At 41.0% G+C, this 24,294-nt stretch overlaps 2 protein-coding genes and 1 long non-coding RNA gene across 8 annotated transcripts; 2 read left to right on the top strand and 1 right to left on the bottom strand.

Annotated features, from left to right (window-relative positions):
- Positions 1-1,895: 1,895 nt before the first annotated feature.
- Positions 1,896-8,220, top strand: LOC126606854 (protein NPGR2-like). 5 transcript variants are annotated; one of them, XM_050274241.1, is made up of 8 exons: positions 1,896-2,192; positions 2,706-2,989; positions 4,171-4,423; positions 5,684-6,226; positions 6,578-6,900; positions 7,215-7,368; positions 7,489-7,531; positions 7,616-8,220. In XM_050274241.1, the coding sequence occupies exons 2-8, from the start codon at positions 2,726-2,728 to the stop codon at positions 7,932-7,934; spliced, it is 1,899 nt and encodes a 632-aa protein (XP_050130198.1). In that variant the 5' UTR covers positions 1,896-2,192; positions 2,706-2,725; the 3' UTR covers positions 7,935-8,220. The 5 variants fall into 5 exon arrangements, with proteins under 5 accessions (XP_050130198.1, XP_050130194.1, XP_050130197.1 ...); XM_050274237.1 differs by having other exon boundaries at positions 5,684-6,900; XM_050274239.1 differs by lacking the exon at positions 1,896-2,192 and adding an exon at positions 2,199-2,488 and having other exon boundaries at positions 5,684-6,900.
- Positions 8,221-8,967: 747 nt separating this feature from the next.
- On the top strand, positions 8,968-20,734 carry LOC126606855 (uncharacterized). Of its 2 annotated transcripts, XM_050274243.1 has the most exons (7): positions 8,968-9,266; position 9,984; positions 12,728-12,850; positions 18,353-19,582; positions 19,805-19,954; positions 20,039-20,219; positions 20,539-20,734. In XM_050274243.1, the coding sequence occupies exons 1-7, from the start codon at positions 9,148-9,150 to the stop codon at positions 20,715-20,717; spliced, it is 1,983 nt and encodes a 660-aa protein (XP_050130200.1). In that variant the 5' UTR covers positions 8,968-9,147; the 3' UTR covers positions 20,718-20,734. The 2 variants fall into 2 exon arrangements, with proteins under 2 accessions (XP_050130200.1, XP_050130199.1); XM_050274242.1 differs by lacking the exons at positions 8,968-9,266; position 9,984 and having other exon boundaries at positions 12,726-12,850; positions 18,339-19,582.
- On the bottom strand, positions 13,581-18,330 carry LOC126606863 (uncharacterized). The gene is made up of 2 exons (XR_007617398.1): positions 18,133-18,330; positions 13,581-13,776 (listed from the first exon to the last, which is right to left on the bottom strand). It is a non-coding gene; the product is annotated as an uncharacterized LOC126606863 (long non-coding RNA).
- Positions 20,735-24,294: the final 3,560 nt, after the last annotated feature.

Below are 24,294 nucleotides of genomic sequence, written 5' to 3' on the forward strand. Positions count from 1 at the left end.
TTTCCAACTTTGAAGGAAGTCATTCTCATTACCAAAATTCAAGAGGATTCCTACCAAAGGAAGGAAAAACATTTGTTTCCTACGACCACAAGGAAAAACATTTGTTTCCTGCACCCACAAGGAAAAGAAAATCAAGTCCTAAAATACACCAAATGTATTTTGCCAAAGATTATGGGAAATCAAATACGCACAATAAGTATGTGCCGATTTATTCATTTTCAAAATTTCTTTCAAGATCAAGCCTCTACGGCTCTTGAAGACAGAAAACAATTCATTTTCAAAATTTCTTTCAAGATCAAGCCTGTACGGCCCTTGAAGAAATGTTTCGTTCAAGAAATACGCCTCTACGACCCTTGAAGAAATTTTTTGTTTAATTCAAGACCAAGCCTCAATGGCCCTTGAAGAAATGTTTCATTCAAGAAATACACCTCAACAACCCTTGACAAAATTCATCACCTCTATTCAAGACCAGGCCTCAACGGCCCTTGACAAAATTCATCATTGCAATTCAAGAAATACGCTTCTATGGCCCTTGAAGAAGCAAATTAATTCAAGATCAAGTCTCGACAACCCTTGAGTTAGAACATTCACATTGCAGGACTTCAAAACACACTTCCTACATGTGACAAGAACATGCCTACAATGCGCCTTGAAGTGGGGGCATTTGTAGACATGTAAATTTCGTTGCATACAATTGATGCATCACAAAGCTCCACGTGGCATACGACTCATCACAAATGGACAAGTTATCAACGACATGCGACACAAATCAAGCAAAGTAGAAAACTTCCCTAAAAAACTCGGCAACCAAGGGAGAATCCCTCTTAAATTTGGCAAGGGCTCAAAATACTCTCGAAACCGGAAAGAAAGTTAAGGCATTTTCATAAAACAAGCAAAAATTGAAGATTGCCCAGAAAATAGGCAACAAGGCCTCATAATTTCGGCCAAGGGAGTAAAATGGCTGAAATTAAGACAGAAAACATACATAAATTCTTCCATGGACGAATTACATAAATCAAAGCCAAATCCACCCAAAGGCAAGCCTTGAAAAACCTATAAATACAAGGTCCTCCCAGAAGCATAAGGGTCGAAAAATCTCTACACAGAAGAACCTCTGCCAAACCTTTGAAGACTAATACGTTGCCAAAGCTCTCTTCGAAGAACATTCAACCAAAGCCGAAGCACTTCCTTGAAGAATCAACAAGCGCTCGTGCCGATTCTTTCAAGACTTTGTTACAAGCTTATAAACTTGTACCAACGTTCGTTTCAAGATCAAGTTGCCAAGACTTGAAGCAACGAAATCTCGCATCAAACATTACATTTGCCGCACCCTTGAGGTGATGATCATCCACGCGTTGTTTTCAAGCTCAAAACTTGAAGCAATTGTTCAACCATTCGTTCGAAATCAAGTCATTGCGACCCTTGGATCAACAATCAATCATCTACATCAAATTTGAAGACTGAATCAAAGGAAAAGTTGTAAACAATGATTGTGACCCTACAAATTCAAATAAATACAAATTTACTTTGTACACGTGTTCTCGTTTTATTCGTTATAGAATTTTCATGCTTATAGTAACATTTAACCGATGATCTTGTAAGCACCCATGTGAACCACTCTATTGTTATTAATGCTAAATATTAGTTCGTCCAGCACATAACCCCCTCATTTCACCAAAAAAAAAAAAAGGCAAAATACATGACAGGCAGAGAGTGAAATTTGTGATCACAGTTAACCTTTATCTTGTTGCTGGGGCCGGCAGTTGACAACACATAAAGTGCAAAAAAGGGGATTAATTTTTCAAAGTGGGCCCAGGACATTCCTTTCGAGTGGAATTGCCTGGCACTCTTAAAATTAATTAATTAATTGATTATTTGTTTTCGTGTGATTATACAGGTGCCCAGAGTCTTACCTCTGTTCGCACCTTTGATTTGAAGGGGTTGGCATTCATAATTTAATGCACCAAACTTGAGCAGCTCCGGAGCCACAACTGTTTAGCAATTTCTCAAGCAACCCACAAAAAAAAGAGAGAAAAAAAGGACACTTTGGCTGCTTTGGATTCTTGAGGAGGAGAAGTCCAAGCGACACCTTTCCTTGGATGAATTGGAGGAGAGAGAGGGGATGCATCATGCATGGGGAAATTATTGATGGCTTGTGGGCTCAGACAATGCTTTTAGCTGCCAGCCAAAAGGTGCTTTTCTTGGAAGCTGCTTTTGATCTCAGCTATTCTTCTCTCATGCTGTGTTGGGTTTTTCCATTCTTCAACTTTTATGTTCCAGAAATCGTTGTGTTTTCTCGTGCTGTGGTGTTTTTTGTGCTGAATTGAAACTTGGGTTCTGATATTTCTGGGTGTTTCTCTTAAATTTCCTTGCTTTTTTCATGTTTTATGAGCAAGTTTGATGACTAATGTTTGCAAATGATGGATGCTGGTGATTCTGTGAAAGTGGGTTTCCTGAATATTGCTGAATCTTCCATACGTAGGGAAAGGTTTGGAATTTTTAATGATGGGAATTTAGGATTTGAGAGTAAAAAATGTGTTTATACTGTCAATGGGGGTGTTTCTGGTCACGATCTATGATTATATGAAGTGTAAACCTAGTGAGAGCTCTGTCATGTATGTTCATTGAAAAGCTGTGATTTTTTTTTTTCCTAATTTGTTTCTGTTTTTTTTTTTTTTTTTTTGTTGATGTTAATTCGGAAACAGTTCGATTGGAATGATACGGTATGAGAACTAAGAAGTGGATGAGTAAGAGAAGATTCAGCATTAAAGGGAGGTTGGAAAAAATTCTAAAGTGTATACGTTCCGGTGAGCAGTTAAGGGTAGATGAAGTTCCTCATTCATCCGACTCCCTTGCTACTCGGGACTACTCAGCTAGTGGTGGCACTGGCTGCTCGACGCGGACGGGTGAGGTAGAAACAAAGGTGGATAACAGCAATATCGAAGAAGCTGAGTCGTCTCTGCGAGAGAGTGGTTATTTGAACTATGAGGTTGGTTGCATCTGAATTTTACATACCTATTACTTCCTTGTTGGCTTTTGTTTTAAGTTTAATTCCTTGTTTGTAAGCCTTTATCTATTAAGTTCAACAACTTGAACAAATCTGAACATTTTCGTAGAATTGAATTAAGTTGCACATTTTGTGCAGCTGCAAATGCTATGAATGATTATGTTTTGTGGTTAGTTCTGCCTTTATAGTCCTGAAAATTTATACCAGGATCGTGTAGAAACTTATGTTGTGGGACTGTTTCTTTGAGTTTATCCTTCAAATTGTTAATTTGTTTGTGTTAGCTGTTACAATGTGGTATATAGTGGTATATAACCTAAATTAGTTCATTAGTTAGAAGGCTTTTTCGCCAAAATGGTCCCTAAGATTAGCATAACTACTCACTTTAGTGCCTGAGATTTAAAATCGATAGAAGTGGTCGTTGAGATTGTCCACCGAAATCAATCATTTTGGTCATTCTGTTAAAAATCTCCGTTAAATTCAGTGTATTTTTGTCAAATCAACCCCTCCACTTTCTTTTTCACCCTTCAACCCATTCCCCTCCGCCAAAATCAGCAACGTAGTGGTGTTTCTAGGGAAATGAGTGAAAAGGGTGAAAAAGCTAGTGGAGGGGTTGATTTAACAAAAATACCCTCAATTTAACGGAGATTTTTTGCAAAATGACCAAAATGATTGACTGTGGACAAATTCAAAGACCATTTCTATCGATTTTAAATCTCAGGAACCAAAGCGAGGAGTTATGCTCATCTCAGGGACCATTTTGGCTGAAAAACCTTTTTTTAGAACCATCTCGTCTGTGAAAATAAATGGATACCTATAAATGCATTTAGTAATTCAAGTACGTAATGCCAATTTTGACAAAATCCTGAGTGCCATTGTTTGCCATTTGGATGAAATTGGAAAGTTTGTTTGACAAATTAGTTTTGGATAATCATTGTAATGGGACACTGAAGTCCAACCAGGCTTAATTTCTTGTAGGAGTGGAATTTGGTCAATTATTCCATTGATAGAATCCAACCTTTCTTAAATAGGAGAGTCTTCAGATTTCACAAAATGACCTCATATCAAATCATTTGCATTGTTGCACTTATATGATGCTGCAGTTTGCTTTGAATATTCAGTCATATCCATAATTCCAAAAGCTAAGAGACCTGTGTATTTTATAGGAAGCAAGAGCTCTATTAGGAAGGCTTGAGTATCAAAAAGGTAACACAGAAGCTGCTCTTCATGTATTTGAAGGAATTGACATTGCTGGTGTGATTCCCAAGATGAAAGTCTCCATTTCTCGAGGATGCGAGACCAACAGACGCTGTTCTCAAAGCGATTCTGTCCCACCCATGTCTATGCATGCTGTTAGTTTACTCCTTGAAGCTATTTTTCTCAAAGCAAAGTCGTTGCAGGGCCTTGGACGGTTGGGAGGTATCCTTCCATCTCTTGTTCACTTTCCAGTTCCTGTTTGTCTTATATATGTTCATACTTTTGCAACTTTCTTGTGTCTTGTCTATGATATGTTTTCATGTCATGAGCTTTGAATGCTCCCTGTGTCACATCCCGGCCCAGGTCCACCACATCCTGGGCCCGTTCCATCACCGTAACACGATATTGTCCGCTTTGGACTTACCATTCCCTCACGGTTTTGTTTTTGGGAACTTACGAGCAACTTCCCAGCGAATCACCCATCCTGGGAGTGCTCTGGCCTCCTTCTCGCTTAACTTCGGAGTTCCTACGGAACCCGAAGCCAGTGAGCTTCCAAAAGGCCTTGTGCTAGGTAGGGATGAGAATATACATTTAAGGATCACTCCCTTGAGCGATGTGGGATGTTACAATCCACCCCCCTTAGGGGCCCGACGTCATCGTCGGCACACTTCCGGCTAGGGATTGGCTTTGATACCATTTTGTCACATCCCGGGCCCGTTCCAACACCGTAGCATGATTGCTTTGGGCTTAGCATTCCCTCACGGTTTTGTTTTTGGGAACTCACGAGCAACTTCACAGTGGGTCACCCATCTTGGGAGTGCTCTGGCCTCCTCGCTTAACTTCGGAGTTCCTATGGAACCTGAAGCCAGTGAGCTCCCAAAAGACTTCGTGCTAGGTAGGGATGAGAATATACATTTAAGGATCACTCCCCTAGGTGATGTGGGATGTTACAATATTATAACATCCCACATGACCCAGGGGAAGTGATCCTTATATGTTTATTCTCATCCCTACCTAGCACGAGACCTTTTGGGAGCTCACTAGCTTCAGGTTCCGTCGGAACTCCAAAGTTAAGCGAGAAGGTGGTCAGAACACTCCCATGATGGGTGACCTACTGGGAAGTTGCTCGTGAGTTCCCAGAACCTGGTCAGGAACCAAAGCGGATAATATCGTGCTACTGTGGCAGAGCGGGCCCAGGAAGTGGTCTGCCCCGGGCCCGGATGTGACACCCTGGATCATTTAGTTTTCGTCTACAACTATAGAACTTTATAAAGAATATAACTATTGTCAATCACACAATTAAAGTTTGAACCAAAACGGAAATTAATGCATGTGTGTTTGATACATTAAGCTGCATAGTTTGGCTGCTTCTGCTGTGCTTTCTACTTGTAAAATTATGAACATGTAAGATTATTAAGATAATACAATTTATTATTTATAAATTCTGCAGAGCTAATTTTACTTGCTTACCTAATTTTGCAGAAGCTGCTCAATCTTGCAAACTTATTTTGGACACTGTTGAATCTGCATTACCAGATGGCTTGCCCGAAAACTTTGCTTCAGATTGTAAATTACAAGAGACTGTAGGTAAAGCTGTTGAGTTACTTCCAGAGTTGTGGATACTTGCTGGGGCTCCCCAAGAAGCTATCTTATCATACCGGCAGGCTCTCCTCTATCGTTGGAATCTTGACATTGAACTTGCTTCAAAGATGGAAAAAGAATTTGCAGTTTTTCTCCTGTACAGTGGTTGTGATGCGAACCCTCCAAATCTCTGTTCGCAGATGGAAAGCTCTTTTGTGCCAAGAAACAATATAGAAGAGGCTATTCTGCTGTTGTTGGTTCTACTAGGAAAATTTGTTGCCGGAACGATTGAATGGGACCCATCAATCCTTGATCATCTTTCTTTTGCCTTGTCCATTTCAGGGAAAGTGAGGGCCCTAGCCCATCAGGTTGAAGAATTGATTCCTGGAATTATGGGAAGACAAGAAAGATATTGCACTCTAGCCCTTTGTTACTATGGTGAAGGTGAGGACTTGGTTGCTTTGAATCTTTTGAAAAATATTTTAAATAATCGAGAGAACATTGACTGCATTCTGGAGTTGTTACTGGCTTCGAAGATTTGCAGTGAAAATTTGGTTTGCATTGAGGATGGGACCAAATACGCGTACAAAGCACTGTCAGATTTGGATGGAAAATGCAGCCAAATGTCGACTATCGCAAATTGCTTACTTGGTCTTTCCCTGTCAGTTAAATCCAGATCAGTCACTTCTGATTCTGAAAGGATTTTGAAGCAGTCTGAAGCAATACAAGCACTACAAACTGCTAATAAAATTACGAAAGATAGGAATCCTTACATTTTATTTCATCTTTGTCTAGAACACGCTGAGCAAAGGAAGTTGGATATTGCACTTTATTATGCAAAGCAGCTATTAAAACTTGAGGCTGGGTCCAGTGTAAAATCATATGCTCTTTTGGCACAAATATTGTCAGCTCAAAAACGGTTCATTGATGCTGAGACTGTAATCAATGCTGCTCTAGATCAGACGGGGAAGTGGGATCAAGGAGAACTGTTGCGAACAAAAGCAAAACTACATATTGCACAAGGCCAGCTGAAGAATGCCATAGAAACATACACCAATCTTCTGGCTGTTCTTCAAGTTCGGACTAAAAACTTAGGTGTTGACAAGAGGCTTTTAAAGGTAAATGGTGGTAATTCATTGTGATCCATTTACTATATTTGAAAAGTGTCTTCACTGTCTTGCTGGCAAATATTTTCTTATTTATAGCCAAAATTTGCATTATTTCATAACACTAGTGGATCATAAACTTCATGTATTTCCAAATATAGATTTGACAATATTTTAGCGTTATAATGCATAACCATTATTTGTTATTTGAGATGCTTAAGGAATATGCTATTAAAGTTTATCCTGAGTACCCAATTAATATTTACAGAAAACTGTTTTTAGGTAGCAAATTGTAGGATATATTATGTCTCTTTATTCATTTACAGAGTAGGAGAAACCATAATAGAAGTTTGGAAATGGAGACTTGGCACGACTTGGCCAATTTATATACAAGCTTGTCCCAATGGCGGGATGCTGAGGTCTGCCTTTCAAAATCCCAGAGCATCAATCCTCATTCTGCTTCCAGATGGCATTCTACAGGTATATTGCTGTAGCTATATTTGTTTATATGAAACACTGGAACTAGTTGGAGTCTTTCCGTCTTGGATTCTTATATTGATGGCATGATTACTTTCTGCTACGCATGTGTCTCCTTAGCAGAAAATCTCAAAAGAGTAAAAAGCCATAGCTTGTTACTTTTGGGAGGAAAGTACTCAAGTTTGTTGCAAAAACTGTCTTTCATAATCCTTCACTGTGGACCTTCTTGTAAAACTTTGGTTATTTTGCTAGGTTTACTCTATGAAGCTAAGGGTCTCCAGCAAGAAGCTTTGGAATCTTTCAGGAAGGCATTAGATGTCGAACCTACCCACGTCCCAAGCTTGATATCCGCTGCCTGTATTCTAAGACAGTTCGGTGGCCAATCTTTACCAGTCGCCAGAAGCTTTCTCATGGATGCGCTACGACTTGACAGAGGAAACCCTTGCGCTTGGTACAATCTCGGGCTGCTGTACAAAGCTGATGCGAGGGCATCAATGCTAGAAACAGCCGAGTGCTTTGAGGCAGCAGCCTTTTTTGAAGAACATGCTCCGATCGAACCCTTTCGATGACCACCTCTACTTGTTGCACCTTCGAAACTATGTATGATAGAATCAAAGTGGTTTGTAAGATATATATATATATATATATATATATATATTTTTTTTTTTTTTTTTTGAAATGATACAAAAAGGTGAATACATTGAAAAGATAAAATGTTGGTATCCTTGTTTTATCTTCACTTGAAAATATATATGTGAAAGTTTGTTTGTTTGTTTATTTATTTATTCACCTATTATTTACCCAAACAGGATGGTTTAACTTTGACATTAATCTAAGCATTTGTGTATGTGATAACATTTCTGTGAGTTGGCGCTATTGCTTCCCTTGCTGCTTGGCAGTTGAGAATACCGTTATATCGAAGTACTAGTCATTAGTCTGGTGCGAAGATTAATAACAATTTGATATCATAAACTTCGTTCTCTGAACTGTTTTCGTTTCATGCTTAATGGTTTAGGTTCGCAGTTATTTTTCTCAACCCAACCTTGCATGTTCGCATTTCTCTCTCCTTCCGCAAAACGACTTAAACGACTTACCATTTTTTAGAGTAACTCTGTATTTAATGGTTAACAAGTCCACCGCCACATAGCCTTTCAATTCAATACTTGATAAAAACTTACATATACGGATGTTATTATTTTTGAAAAACAACACTCAAGATCAACCGGTTTCATGTGAGTCTTCCCACGTACAAGCATAATAATAGTTCCAAATCTCTTCATCACGTGGTTTTTAATTTCTGTTTATTTATTTATTTTTTATTGTTTCCTAATTTCGCTTCATCATAAGTATTTTTTTTTTAATTTTTAACTAATGGAAATAAAGGGAAATTTGAGTTATTTAAAAATTAACCATAAGCCCCTAAGCTTAAACATTTAAAAAAAAAAAAAACTAATGAAAAGGGCTTGAAAACTTTGAGTTTTAATGATAAGGACAAAATAAAGGGTAAAGTGAATAGTATCAAAATTGACTTTTTAGTGTAAAAATGTGATTTTTCGTTAAAGTGAACAATACCAGGTGTATTTCATTAAAGTTCCCTTAAAAAAATTCGGATACTTGTGGAAGATTGACTTCACTCCCTCTTCCTAGTTTCTATGCCGACTCCCCAATTTCCGACATATCGCCGGAATATCGTCCGATAGAGCCGATATTTTAAACACTACTCGTCATAGCCACTCTGTCAACGCTGGCCACACTCCGATTCAAGCTCGCTCGCTCCTCCTCATGGCTCTTCTCCTTCTTCTCAGACTGGTCCTCTTACTCTCTCTCTTACTATCCGCCCCAATTCTCCGTTCCCAAGCTGCCTCGGGATCGATCGCCAAAGAAGAAGATTTCTCGGAGGAGTTGTGTTATGACCCTAATTAGCTTAATCATAGTTAGGCATTGAATTAGTTAGTTAAATGGGACTATTACAAGTAATTAGGAAAGTTGTTAGAATCTGTTAGCTGGCAGTGGGTTTGGGAGTATTATAAATAGTCCAATGTGTAATGGCTTCGCCCAATGGTTAATTTGATAAAAAGAAATATAAACAAAAAAACATTTCAGAGCTCTGCTCACTCTCCTCCTCCCCTTTCATTCTATATCCTCTGTGTTACTTGCAGGTTGATTAAGGGCCTAGAGATTTGGATCTTATCAATGGTATCATCCTTCTCGAATCCTGGTTTCCCTCCTATGCACGCCCACCCGACCCGTTTTCCTACCATGGATGCAAGCCTCTCAGCTGCAATCGACTCCTTCGACGCTTCGATGCGCTCGATGCGCGCTGCGTTCCGTGAAGCTATAGATTCTGCTCTGGCATCCATCCGCCATGAACTTTCTCTGTTACGCCGTGATTTGGCTCTCGCCGCTGGGGGAGTTTCTGATCCAGCCCCGACGAGTTCCGATGACACTGAATCAATTGATCTCGGTCATCCCGGACTTCAAGGAGATGATAATTCGCCGAGAATTCCATCGCCAATCGAAGTCCATTCCGTCCCACCATTGCTTTCGTCCTCACCGTTGTTACAAGCACTGGCAACTTCGGCAATCAGGCCACAATCAACTGCTTCATCTGCAGCCAGAGTTCCGAAGATGGCCACAGGGGTACAGTTGCTACCAGTTGGTAATGAGTCAGTCTTCAAGCCACATGTGACTGATCCAGTGGCAACCACAGTCACCATTCCACTGCTAGATCTTGAGAAAGCCATGCCAGTTGCAGCAAGTGTGCAGAGCCTGGGTGTTCCTCTACGGAACGCAAAAGCCACCGAATCTACAGGTCTCTCTCAACTAGCAGACCAGGAAACCAATACGAACACCACGAAACATCGCCATGAGGTATTGCGTTCTTTGATTTACAATTTGTCAATCGGGAAGGCCAAATGGCATTGGCTTCTGCTGTTTATTCTGGCATATTATCTTGGTGTTATTTTGGTGATGTATGATGTTTTGTTGACTGAAATTAATGGATGGGTTAATTGGTATCTTGTGGGTGAAATTGTGAAGAAAAATTTCTATGCATTGCATATGTTTGATGATATGTCTAAGAGGCATAATACGGAGAATATGTCATTGAGTAGCAACCTGGAAGCTTTGGATATTGTTGTACTTGTTTGTTGTTCTTTGACTAAAGATCTTGCAGCTAGTTTCACTGAGGAGCATGGGACCTTGGGTCATATCAATGCTTTCAAGCAGTTCCTCTGCTTATCATTGTTACATAGCTGTGCATTGACAGTCATGGCCATTTCCCAGCTTGATTATTCTATTTTCACCAGCTTGTTATCGAAATTGAATCAGGAATTGTGTAATAGGGTTGATGTACACTTCGATGCTGCTTTCTTTGTCAATTGTGTAGCGAATGACCATATTTTCCAACAACCAGGTTGGTGTCACACTTTCACTGATCCTTGTGACAATATATCTTATCAAAGGGTTGTCTTCAATCAGAGGAACAAGTTCAATCAAAGGAATTATAAAATATGGTTGATGGAGAGGCCCTGCATTCTCCTCTCTTTCACGGTAGTAGAAGAAAATGGGAAGAGAAAGGGTTTCGGGTTTGTTCAATTTGACAAAGAGGACTCAGCTATGCCTGCTACTAGTGCTCTCAATGCTACAATCAGTAAAAGGAAGAACCTATATGTATCGATATTTGTTCAGAACAGTAAAAATGATAACAAACTCCGGATCTTTTCCAACACTCCGAACCCTGTGTTGTATCAAGAAGTGGTCTGCTACACAGGTCTACAACTTGCTAAAAATATTACAGAAGCATGTAACAATCGTGTTTTTTGTCAAATCGTGCTCTTGCTGGTGCAAATTGTTACAACCTTGATCAGGCTCTTGGAAGAATATGCTAACTTGAAGGGGGCATCAAGATGGACATTTCAGACAAGAAGAGGAAGTGTTTGCAATACTCAGCCGTAAACACCGAAATGATCCTCTCAAAATCAAGGCAAAGTTATTCCCTTATAATTTCCAGAAGCTGCTTCCTACTGTTCTTTTCCTACCCTTGGAAAATTGCCATATTATTTTGTGATGCTGCACTAGATACTATAGTATTACAATTCCTCTTGGAGCTATTGGGTGTAAGAAAGGCTAGTGTGGGTATTGTTAAAGAAGAGAGAGCTACAAATGAAAATGTGCCTGATATCAAGACTTGGGCCATTTTGTTTGAAGATCATTGTTTCATGGTTACGGAGATGTTATATTTGGTAGAGATGAATCAACATTTTCTTGATGACGCCTACTTATCTGATGCCTTGCCACTTAATCCAAGGAAGTCACTGATTGCACAGACCTCTTACTTCAAGAAAGTCATTTCCATGGTTGCCAACAATCTCACAAGTTCCTTCAATTTAGAGATTGTAGTCAAGCTTCTTTTTCAGGAGGATGGAACAACAACAGCTTCAATCTTATTTTTCTTATTTCATGTAATGCATTTCAAGGAGCGTGGGAAATTTGGGACAAAAGAGCACAATGAAGGTAATATTACGGAAGCTATGTTCCTTATTGTTGATACAAATGTTCCCAGTGTACAAGAGAGCTCCATTACTCAATACATGGCTGAATTGGCGAGGCATGTGATTATGGTTTCTTCTGCACCCACACTTCCTGCCATTATTGGGAAATCTTATAATACCACAAAGCTAGCAATAAAGGAAATAATGCTGGAGTTGCGTGCTGATAAGATGGGTTCTGATGTGAGTGCTTCTAAGGCCAATGGATACACTCCATTGATGTTAGCAACATGAGGTTGCCCCGCTATGATGTGCGAGTTTTTGATTACTTTAGGGGGAAAATGTGATGTTGCGAATGCAAGACACGAGACAACACGCCTACTTGCAAGGAAAATTGGGATTAAAAACTATGCAGAGAATATGATATTGGATGAGCTTGCAAGCAGCATTGTTTTTGTAGTGTGGAAGTTGGTTCCATTAGAACAGTTGCAGCTTTCACTGGGGAGAAACAAGCAATTGAGAAGTACAGCCAGTTCTTCTTTTTTAACCTTGAAGACAAGGTTGTTCTTAAGGGGTAGGCAATGTTATGACCCTAATTAGCTTAATCATAGTTAGGCATTGAATTAGTTAGTTAAATGGGACCATTACAAGTAATTAGGAAAGTTGTTAGAATCTGTTAGCTGGCAGTGGGTTTGGGAGTATTATAAATAGTCCAATGTGTAATGGCTTTGCCCAATGGTTAATTTGATAAAAAGAAATATAAACAAAAAAACATTTCAGAGCTCTACTCACTCTCCTCCTCCCTTCTCCTTCTCTATCATCCGTGTTACTTGCAGGTTGATTAAGGGCCTAGAGATTTGGATCTTATCAAGTTGCTTCTGAGGCCATTGCTGGATCGAAAGGTGCTGGCTCACTTCCACTTCTGGAGCAGGGCCCCACATACTAGCTCCAATGGCTGCCACCACCATCTCTTCCCCAAAGCCATATCTCAGCTGGTAGGTCCTTTTTTTTTTGTTTAAATTTGCTAATTCGGGATTAGGGTGAGGAAGTAAACAGATAAAGTTTGGATCTTGTATATGGATTTTGTTTAATTAGGGTTCCTAAGGTAGTTTGATAGCTGACTAGGTGTTTTGAGTTTTTGGCATTAAGATTCAATTTTAGGGTTTATTGTGTCACTCTTGAGGCTTCTGGTGTTTTTTGTGTTATGTAGTCTATTTTGATGTAGCTTACAAATTAACAACAATTTTGCAAGTGGTGGATTGTCCCAGTGGTTAGGGCCTTCCTTTTCAACCCCAGTGCATCCCGAGTCCAAACTATCTCCCCTCCACTTGGAGTAGTTTAGATTAAAAATATCGCTTGTGTTAAGAATAACGATCTCACAATTCATTATATATGGCAATTTGGAATTAGAAACAAGAAGTGTTTAACAATGAGGCAAGGAGAAAACTGTTAGGCTTTTGCAATAAATGTTCTGTGGTGGAATTTGCAACCCGAATGTCGTATGGGCACGATAGTTACAAGACTTACTTTTTTTCTTTTCTTTTTTCCGTGTCATTTAATCTTCACTGTGCATTGGGGAAGGTTTTGTGTACTTGATTCTCTTATGTTAATCCAGATTGGAACCGACATTTTAAAAGTTTTCTATCACACTATCTTCTGCTTCTGCTTCTCCAGTATGTAATGTTAGATCCAAAGGAATAGCAGAGAGCTTTTGCAAAGTTTGAATGCACGAAAACTGGGAGAATTGTTATTATGCTGAACAACTATTGTGGCCAATAAATAGCCTTACACTGAGATAGAAGGAAAATAACCATCCACGACTTTACAGGTCCTATAATCGTGGTGCATGACTATGTTAAACAGAAAAGCAATCTTGTTCCTCAAGTTTAGGGAGGAATTATTCAACATAACAGAAATAAACCTAAAAACAAGGAACCCTAACCCTAACGGCTAGGAGGCTCCAACAGTTTCATCATCCTCCCTTAAACTAAATGCCATTGTCATTCAGTTTACACCTGGATATTCACACATACCCAGTAAGCCTCGCATCTTCAGAAATACATCAAGCTTTAATGGCTTTGTTAGAACATCTGCAACTTGTTCTTGTGTAGAACAATGAATTAACTCCAAAATTCCATCCTTGACAAGATCTCGAAGGAAATGAAATCTTACATCTATGTGCTTGCTACAACCATGCATCACAAGATTCTTTGAGAGTTTAATCATTGAGATATTATCACAAAACACCACCGTTGGACTGCTTTGCTCTTGATTTAGATATTTTAGAATTCTTCTTAACCATACGACCTGACATGCACTTGATGCTGCGGCTATGAACTCAGCTTCAGTGGTGGAGAGAGTAACCACTGGTTGCTTCTTTAAAGACCAAGAGACAGCTCCCAAGTTCATTAGAAAAACAAAACTTGAGGTACTTTTCCTGTCATCCTAATCGCCGGCATAATCACTGTTCGTGTACCCTACGAGTTCTTCACTTCCTTCCTTCTTGTAGAACATCCCAAAACTAACAGTGCCCTTCACGTACCTCAAAGCTCTTTTTGCTGCCAATAGGTGAGACTCGGTAGGACGCTTCATGTACCTACTGATCAAACTGACGATAAACATCAAATCGGGGCGTGTGGCAGTCAAATACATGAGACTTCCCACCATCTGCTTGTAGACAATACTATCAACTTCAACTCCCTTTTCATCTTTCGTGAGTTTGAAGCCAGAAACTACTAGATTATGTATTGAGTTACACTGATCCATATTGAACCTTTCCAAAATCTCTTGAGCATACTTCCGTTGACAGATGAAGATGTCTGTCCTTTGTAACACTTCAATACCAAAGAAATATCTCATTTTTCCAAGATCAGTCATGTCAAATTCGATCATCATGGATTTCTTAAATTGTTCGAACATCACTTCATCATTGCCAGTAAAAATAAGGTCATCAACATAAAGACATACAATTAAAATTTTACCTCCACCTGCAGTTTTAATGAATAAAGTATGCTCATAAGGACACTTGGTGAAGCCTTCTTTGATGAAATATACCTCAACGCGACTATACTAGGCTCGGGGAGCCTGTTTGAGTCCATACAAAGCTTTTTTGAGTCGATAAACCTTGGATTCATGCCCCTTCTGCTCATAGCCTGGAGGCTGATCAATGAAGACTTCCTCATTAATTTCCCCATGCAGAAAAGCCGACTTGACATCAAGTTGGTAGATCACCCAAGCTTTCTGAGTACCAAGGGATATAACAATTCGAATGGTGTCCAAGCAAGCCACTAGTGCGAATACTTCAGTGTAATCAATTCCATGTTGTTGACAGTACCCCTTTGCAACTAGCTGAGCCTTGTACTTGTCCACTTCTCCATTTTCGTTGAACTTTGTCTTAAAGACCCACTTAACTCCTATGGTTTTCCCTCCTGATGGCAGCACTGTTAATTCCCACGTGTCGTTCTTCTCAATGGCTTGTATTTCTTGATCCATGGCTTTCCTCCATTTTTCAGACTTCACAGCTTCTTCGAATGTGATGGGATCCCCGTCAGTAAACAAGGCTAAATGTGCCAAGTTTGCACTTTCTTCATCAGAGGGACCATGTCCAGTTTCATAGTCTCTCATCCACACAGGTGGTCTTCGAGCTCGCATTTCACGAGGTGAGTTTTCATCATTTGAAGTGTCACCTCCATCAGACTCGGGTTCAGTTTCTCCAGATTCTACGTTGGCTTCAGACTCTTCTCCATCTCCCTTGTCTTCTACATCTGCTTCTTCTACAGTTTCCCACTCGAGATCAGCCAATATGGCTTGTTTGTGACCATCATCCCAATTCCATTGTTGATCTTCTTCAAATACCACATCTCGACTAACAATTATTTTATTTGAAAGAGGATCAAATAATCTATAAGCCTTGGATTCCTCACTTACCCCAGTAATATGCATTTGAAACTCTTGGCATCAAGCTTTACTCTTTTGTTGTCAGGTACATGTACGTGGGAAATGCATCCAAAAATTCGAAAATGGTCCACTGATGGTTTGTGCCCACTCCACGCCTCATCAGGTGTTTTGTTCTTCACGGCAAGTGTTGGACATCGATTTAGAACATGCACCGTCCAATTCACTGCTTCAGGCCAGAAGGTTTTGGGAATTTGCTTCGTTGACAACATGTTTCACACCATATTCATAATGGTGCGATTCTTCGTTTCCGCGATACCTTTTTGTTGAGGTGTATAGGCAGCCGTCTCCATTCTCATTGCAGAAGTTGGTGAATTCCTGTGATGTGAATTCTCCCCACGATCTGTTCTAAGGCTCTGTATATATGTCCCAGTTTCCTTCTCAACTCTTGCTTTGTAAGATTTGAATGTGGCAAATGCTTGACTTCTCCACCAAGAAGTAAACCTAGGTTTTTTTGCTGAAGTCATCGATGAAGGTGATGAGATACCGTTTCTTGCTGTTTGAAATCGGGTTGATTGGTCCACATATGTCGGCATGGACCAGCTGAAGAATGTTGGAGGCTCTCCACATACTTTCTTTTGGAAATGGATCACGGTGTTGTCTTGCCACCAAGCAGTTTCACACACTTTTTGAGAGGCTTTAAACTGAGGCAACCCTACCACCATGTTCTTTTGTTGAAGCACTTTGAGCCCATTCCAGCTAAGATGTCCATATCGACAGTGCCAAAGGGTTGCTTGATCTGTAGTCAGTGAGGAGAAGCATTGTTGTTCCTTTGGTGCGCAACGAGCAAGCACAGCAAACATCCTGTTATGTGTCATCTCAGTTTCCATGATTAAACCTTTCTCATAATGAAAGATTTTGCATGTTCCACGTTGGATAAGTACTGCTAGCCCCTTTTCTTGCAACTGACTGATGCTCAACAAGTTGTTTTTCAGGTTTGGCATGTAGAAGACTTCTGTGATTACATACACAAACCCATTGACCTCCATTCGAATCTTACCCTTGCCTTGTATAGTAAGACTCGAGTCGTTGCCAAGCTTCACTGATTCTCGAAAACTGCTATCAAGATCACAAAACATGGTTTTGTTCCCACACATGTGATTACTACACCCAGAGTCAAGGAACCAAATGTGCTCCACCACAGCCTCCTTTGAGTTCACAAGAGCCATCAACAACATCTCCTCCTTTGTTTCTGCATAATTCGCTTTTTGTTCCTTGGCTCGCTTAGGGCATTCCCATTGAAAGTGCCCTAGCTCATGATAATTGTAGCACTCTAGGGTAGATTTGTCGAACCCAAACCTACCCCTTCCTCTTCCTCGGTAAGTGCCTCGGCCTCCACCTCTTCCGCCTTGTTGGGATCCATGAGTGATTTGAAGTGCTTGTTCATCGTCCACATGTCGGCTAATCCGTTGTTCATGCACTAAGAGGCTACTCTGAAGCTCGTCTATGGACATTGTGTCCAGATCATTGGATTCCTGAATGGAGCAAACAACGTAATCATATTTTGAAGTCATAGACCTCAAAATCTTTTCAATGATTACCACATCATCCATTCGCTCCCCATGCGTTCTCATCTTGTTAGCTATGACGAGAGTTCTGCCAAAATAATCATTAACCGACTCCCCAACCTTCATGTGCAGCACTTCAAACTCTTTGCGAAGAGCTTGCAATTGAGCACGCTTGACACGCGTTGTTCCTTGATACTTTTGCTTCAAAGAATCCCATATATCCTTTGCCGTATCTTTCTTCAAGATAGTCTCCAGTATCGAACGATCAATGGCTTGGAACAAATAGTTCTTAGCCTTGAGATCTTTCAACTTCTTATCCTCATAGGTTTTCTTCTGTGTCTCACTAAGATCCGATCCTCCTGCTGCAGCAGTGATCCCCGTCTCTACCAAGTTCCAATACTCTTTGGAACGTAGAAAATTCTCCATCAGCATACTCCAATGGTCATAGTGACCATCAAACCTTGGAATGACAGGTTGCACGAAGCCACTCTCGGATGCCATATCTTTGTTTCTTCACTCTAGTACCTGAGTCACAAGCTTTAGATCAGGCCCCGTGATGGGGCTCTGATACGTGATGTTAAAACCAAAGGAATAGCAGAGAGCTTTTGCAAAGTTTGAATGCACGAAAACTGGGAGAATTGTTATTATGTTGAACAACTATTGTGGCTAATAAATAGCCTTACACTGAGATAGAAGGAAAATAACCACCCACGACTTTACAGGTCCTATACTCGTGGTGCATGACTACATTAAACAGAAAAGCAATCTTGTTCCTCAAGTTTAGCGAGGAATTATTCAACATAACAGAAATAAACCTAAAAACAAGGAACCCTAACCCTAACGGCTAACAGTTTCATCATGTAACACATCCGAGATCCTGACAACCCCCTCTACCTTTTTTTAACATTCATCTAAGTCTTACTGCTAGCACAACCCAACTGTCCACTTGCCTCCACAAATTTTCTATGAATTTATGAAAATTGTCTTAGTATCCTGAACTACTAAGTAACTTGCGGGATAGTGTTGGTTGGGCAGGTTAAGAAGTTTCATGTTAAGGAAATGGAATTATCCTTTACTCAAGGCCGATGGAATTATGATCGCTGGGGTGCGTTTGATCCCGTAGCAAGCAACAATGCCAAGCCTCCTGGAGTGGAGTTGTGGGCTGTTTTTGATGTCCCTCATGAGCAGGTGGATGATTCTTGGAAGAATTTAACCCATGCTCTTTCGGGTCTCTTTTGTGCATCAATTAACTTCCTGGAATCGTCTACGACGTTTTCTGCCCCTGAATGGGGCTATCGCCCGGCGGCAGGCAGTCTGAGGTATGGTACATTGCCCCGTGAGGCTGTTTGTACTGAGAACCTAACTCCCTGGCTCAAGCTCCTTCCTTGTAGAGATAAAGCTGGGCTTTCTGTGTTAATGGATAGACCATCTATATACAAAGGATTTTATCATTCACAGCAATTGCGCTTGGCCTCAAGTGAAATCGAATCAGAAGGTGTAGGCTTAGGAATTGTTCTTCAGCAAACACTCACAGTTGTTGTAGAACCCAATAGTCAGAGATCTGCTATAACTTATTCACACGAGACAAAATTACAACCAAGTTGGTCGTTGACTTCAATTTTTGGGAGGAAGGTCAGTGGAAGATGTGTGCTTGCCAAGTCTTCCATCATATACGTTCAGCTTGATAGGGGACTTGTTGCTCAACTGGATTATTTGCAGAAAGAAAATGAGATATCTGCCCCTGATGAATCTGTCTTTGAGTTTTCAGTCGAGCCAGACAATATCTTAAAAGAACTGAATGGTTTTGAAAAGAAGAGTCCATCTGTTTTATATGAATTTTCTATTGAGAAGTCCAGTGAGTCTAGGCCATTTGATTTAGGCCTAACTTGGAAGCGTCCTGTAGTTTGGTCTTGTCAGAAAGCACCGCTGCACGCTAGTAGGTTCTTGATGGGAAGTGGGAATGAAAGGGGTGCTATCGCAATATCCTTGAGATCTATGGAAGTGAGTGATCGGTTGCATACTGATACAAGTGAAGGCAGCTGCAAATTGGAAGTCAAAGTCTTCCAAGTTGTGCCTTGGTATATTAAGGTTTATTATCATACACTGCAAGTGTTTGTTGATGAACAACCTCAAGCAGTTTCAGATGTCGTTGAAAAGATGCGTGTTTCACCTTCTGTAGACAAGGTGTCACCTGGGGTGATGGAGATGGTCCTGAAATTCCCTTGTGGAATGAAATCAGCTGCTATAATCTCAGATTTTGATAAGGTATGATCTGGTGATTTCTTTTTTGTTGTTCTATAAGATGTGAATTCCCCTATTTCCTAAACTTTGCGCTAAGTTCATGCAAAACAATGGCTGCTGAAGCGTTGGTGATAGGAACTCCAATATCATATTTTTTTTGCTCCAAACTCACGCTGAAGTTGAATGTGCACTTAATTTCTTCTGTAATTGTTGATTTCTTATGACCGTGCTACGATATCTATGTAGGGCTTTTTGCATATTGATGAATATCCGCCAGATGCCAATCAAGGATTTGATATTCCATCAGCCATAATAAGCTTTCCCCACTTCCATACAAGCATACAATTTTTCAAAGATAAATCTGTGGATAAGTCGTCCATCTTATCTAGATTCCAGGTATTCTATCCGACGTAATGTTCCTTGGTACACATTCCAATCCTTGGATTTTTATGCTCATTTTTCACTCTTTTTTTTCTTCAGGAAAACAGCGCTGTTCTGGCATACACAGAAGTATTACTTGTACCCTTGACAACACCCGATTTTAGCATGCCTTACAATGTTATCACAATTACATGCACTATCTATGCTTTGTATTTTGGTGCTTTGCTCAATGTGCTTCGAAGGCGTGTTGGCATGGAGGAAAGACTTGCGAAGAGCAAAGGTTAGATTGATTGTAGCGCAATATTGAATGGCAATCTCATGGTTTCACAATACGGCATGAGTATTAATTTAGAACACCACATACGTTGCAGATGTTGAAACATATCGATTATCTTTTACAAAATGCCTTAGGTTATACGTTCCCAAACGTAATTTGGTTTTTATTTGGGTTTATTTATGGACAGGACTCAGAAACAGAGTTTCCTGTAGGTGGAAGTTTGCTTTCAGTTCGGTCTGGATACCATACGCCCTCTAGGATTGAAGTATTTCTCGATATAGTTGTTACTCATTCATTAACAGCTTCTGATGTTTGCTTGCAGATGCCAATAAACCTGGTCGGCCCCTTCAGCTGCGATCTAGGTTGTCTGCTAAGCTTAGAGGAAGACCATACCAGCCACCTCGTCAATCCAGCACTCCATCATCCTTCATCAGTCGAAAACTGATACTTGTTATCCTTGTGGCTGGGATTGGTGTCTATTGGCAAATTTATTTTGAATGATAAGTCCACTTGTCCTTCGTTACAATTTTCTTTTAAGGATTTTAGAGAAGAAAGGAGTACGAGTAGCATATATCCAAGCTATAAAGGATATGTATGAAGGAGCAAAGACTGCCGTAAGAACTCATGAAGGACAAACCGAAAGCTTTCCCATAACTGTAGGATTACATCAAGGCTCATCCTTAAGTCCTTACCTTTTTGCGTTGGTAATGGATGAGTTAACAGGACATATTCAAGATGATATTCCTTGGTGTATGCTTTTCGCAGACGATATAGTGTTGATAGATGAAACTCAGGAAGGGGTAAATGCAAAGCTTAACCTTTGGAGAGAAGTGTTGGAATCTAAAGGTCTTCGCCTAAGCCGATCAAAGACAGAATATATGGAGTGCAAGTTCAGTGCAAATGGAGGCCAAAACGAGTTAGGGGTGAGGATCGGAGATCAAGAAATACCAAAGAGCGACCGTTTTCGTTACCTAGGATCTATCTTGCAAAAGAACGGAGAATTAGATGGAGATCTCAACCATAGAATACAAGCTGGATGGATGAAGTGGAAGAGTGCATCCGGCGTGTTGTGTGACCGCCGTATGCCATTGAAGCTCAAGGGAAAATTTTATAGGACGGCAATAAGGCCGGCGATGCTGTATGGCACAGAATGTTGGGCGGTGAAACATCAACACGTACACAAAATGGGTGTAGCGGAGATGAGGATGCTTCGTTGGATGTGTGGGCACACGAGAAAGGATAAGATTAGGAATGAGGATATCCGGGGTAAAGTAGGAGTAGCCGAAATTGAAGGAAAGATGAGAGAAAATCGGTTACGGTGGTTTGGACATGTGCAAAGAAGGCCTACTGACGCTCCGATTAGAAGATGCGACTATGGGACAGAGGTTCAGGGCCGAAGGGGTAGAGGAAGACCTAGGAAAACTTTGGAAGAGACTCTAAGAAAAGACTTAGAGTACTTGGATCTAACGAAGGACATGACACAGGATCGAGCACAATGGCGTTCTAAGATTCATATAGCCGATCCCACTCAGTGACTTGGATTTTCCAAGTCTCCAACCGAGAAGTTTTCCTCACTCGGGAAATTAAGGGAACACTACCCCAACCTACATGCTCCACTCAGAAAGCTTCAACATACAAGCTTCAACAAAAGAAAATTCAAAGAACTTAGCGAAGAAGGCTTTAGTGTATTTAACACAATACGTTGAAATGAAGGAAAGCTTATTTATTGATATCCCCGATCAGCTACAAATATGTACATATACATGAGTCAAAATAAACACACAAGACGGAGCCTTCACAAAGGTTGCTTAGGAGAAGTCTCAGCAGTCGGTAGAGCCCCAGACAGAGAAGGCACCGGAGGGGGATCATTTGGAGCCTCAGTACTGGACAAAACCCTAGAAGGAGGAGGCATCAGAGGTTGATCATTCGGAGCTTCATTACGCGGTACAGCCCCAGAAGACGAAGGCAATAAATGCCTTTGGAACAAACCCACAAATCTCTGATGATCAAGTAAAACCTGACCATCAGTTTCCTTCATCTGGTCAAGCTTCCTCTTCATGTTTGTAGCATAGTCATGTGCGAGCCGGTGCAACTGTTTATTCGCATGCTTGAGCCCTCTAATCTCCTGTTTGAGACTCATCACTTCAGCCGCCAATGATTCAACTTGGCGGGTTCGAGCAAATAGGCGTTGGGCCATATTAGACACAGAACCTGCACACTGAACATTGAGAGCCAGCGAATCCTTAACAGCTAACTCATCAGACCGTTTGGAAAGTAGTCTGTTATCTTTGGGAGTGAGAAGGTTCCTGGCCACCACCGCAGCGGTCATATCATTCTTCATCACGGAATCCCCAACGGTAAGAGGACCAGTAGGGGAGACGAATGATGGGCGCCATATGTTGTCTGGAGAAGGCGGGGCTGCCTCTTCAACAAGGTTCAAGTCAAAACGACGGTCGGAGGGGCCAGACATTTTCAAAGGTGTTGAAGAGAGAAGAGGTCGGACAAATCAAGATCTTAGAAGTGCAAGAATGAAGCTTCTACTGGTGGAGATTCAAGTGTGCTTTGGAACTTAATGCCAGCCTCTATAAAAATCTGCACTCGACGGAGACGGAGCTTCAGAAATCGAAGAGGCGCCTGCTCAGAAATCGAAGAGGCGTTTGCTTTCTCAAAAGCTGGGCTGCTTAGAGATCACGAGGGTTGATCTCAGAAATCGAAGAGGCGTTTGCTTTCTCAAAAGTTGGGCTGCTCAAAGACCACGAAGGCCGATCTCAGAAATCGAAGAGGCGCTCGCTTTCTCAAAAGCTGGGCTCCCCAGAGACCACGAGGGCCGATCTCAGAAATCGAAGAGGCACCTACTTTTCCAGCCTTGTCAGCACCCGTCACACGCACACTCAGCTTTGCGGAAATTATGGGCATTCTGTCGAAGACTTCTGGGGAAGTAGAAAACACATGAATCTTACTGTTCAATCACCCACTTCCCACACGCAACAATAGCTCATGGGTACCACAGATAACTTTGCCAAAGTTCTCTACCAAAGTTGAGCACGTGAAGCTTGCAACTCCCACTACATCGCTCTGACCAAGAAGGGTAAAAGAATAGCAAAGAAACAGCACTAACAAAGTTTAGACCCATAAATTTTGAAGGTCTAGCTACCATATTATTACCCACAAGGGTAAAGGAACAGTACCACTGCTGGATAATTGGAAAGTCCCTGTGTGTCAACCTCTGTGCTTCGTGGCAAGGTAGACTAGCAAACATGCCCAACCTTTACTCACATTCGAGAAAACACTCCCAATAAGATTGCTTGCTCCAAAATCGAAGAGGCACCGCCCTCCAAATCTCGAGAGCCAGACTCCCAACATGACTACTTTCTTAAAAATCGAAGAGAGGGTAAAGGAACAGTACCATTGCTGGATAATTGGAAAGTTCCTGTGTGTCAACCTCTGTGCTTCGTGGCAAGGTAGACTAGCAAACATGCCCAACCTTTACTCACATTCGAGAAAACACTCCCAACAAGATTGCTTGCTCCAAAATCGAAGAGGCACCGCCCTCCGAATCTCGAGAGCCAGACTCCCAACGTGATTACTTTCTCAAAAATTGAAGAGACACTGCTCCCCGAATCTTCGAGAGCCAGACCCCCAGCATGATTGCTTTCTCAAAAATCGATGAGGCATCGTTCTCCGAATCAATCGAAGAGGTGCTCGCTTTCTCAAAAGCTGGGCTGCTCAGAGACCACGAGGGCCGATCTCAGAAATCGAAGAGGCACCTACTTTTCTAGCCTTGTCAGCACCTGTCACACGCACACTCAGCTTTGCAGAAATTATGGGCATTCTGTCGAAGACTTCTGGTGAAGTAGAAAGCACATGAATCTTACTGTTCAATCACCCACTTCCCACACGCAACAATAGCTCATGGGTACCACAGATAACTTTGCCAAAGTTCTCTGCCAAAGTTGAGCACGTGAAGCTTGCAGCTCCCACTACATCGCTCTGACCAAGAAAGGTAAAAGAATAGCAAAGAAACAGCACTAACAAAGTTTAGACACATAAATTTTGAAGGTCTAGCTACCATATTATT

This window comes from Malus sylvestris, chromosome 16, assembly GCF_916048215.2.
Source record: "Malus sylvestris chromosome 16, drMalSylv7.2, whole genome shotgun sequence".
Lineage (NCBI taxonomy): Eukaryota > Viridiplantae > Streptophyta > Magnoliopsida > Rosales > Rosaceae > Malus > Malus sylvestris.

Coding starts and splice junctions, on each gene's coding strand:
- LOC126606855 (XM_050274243.1), top strand. CDS start 9,148: ATGGCTCTTCTCCTTCTTCTCAGACTGGTCCTCTTACTCTCTCTCTTA. Junction 19,583..19,804: donor TAATCTCAGATTTTGATAAG/GTATGATCTGGT, acceptor ATATCTATGTAG/GGCTTTTTGCATATTGATGA. Junction 20,220..20,538: donor AAGACTTGCGAAGAGCAAAG/GTTAGATTGATT, acceptor GTTTGCTTGCAG/ATGCCAATAAACCTGGTCGG.
- LOC126606854 (XM_050274237.1), top strand. CDS start 2,726: ATGAGAACTAAGAAGTGGATGAGTAAGAGAAGATTCAGCATTAAAGGG. Junction 4,424..5,683: donor GGGCCTTGGACGGTTGGGAG/GTATCCTTCCAT, acceptor CTAATTTTGCAG/AAGCTGCTCAATCTTGCAAA. Junction 7,369..7,488: donor TTCCAGATGGCATTCTACAG/GTATATTGCTGT, acceptor TCTCCTTAGCAG/AAAATCTCAAAAGAGTAAAA.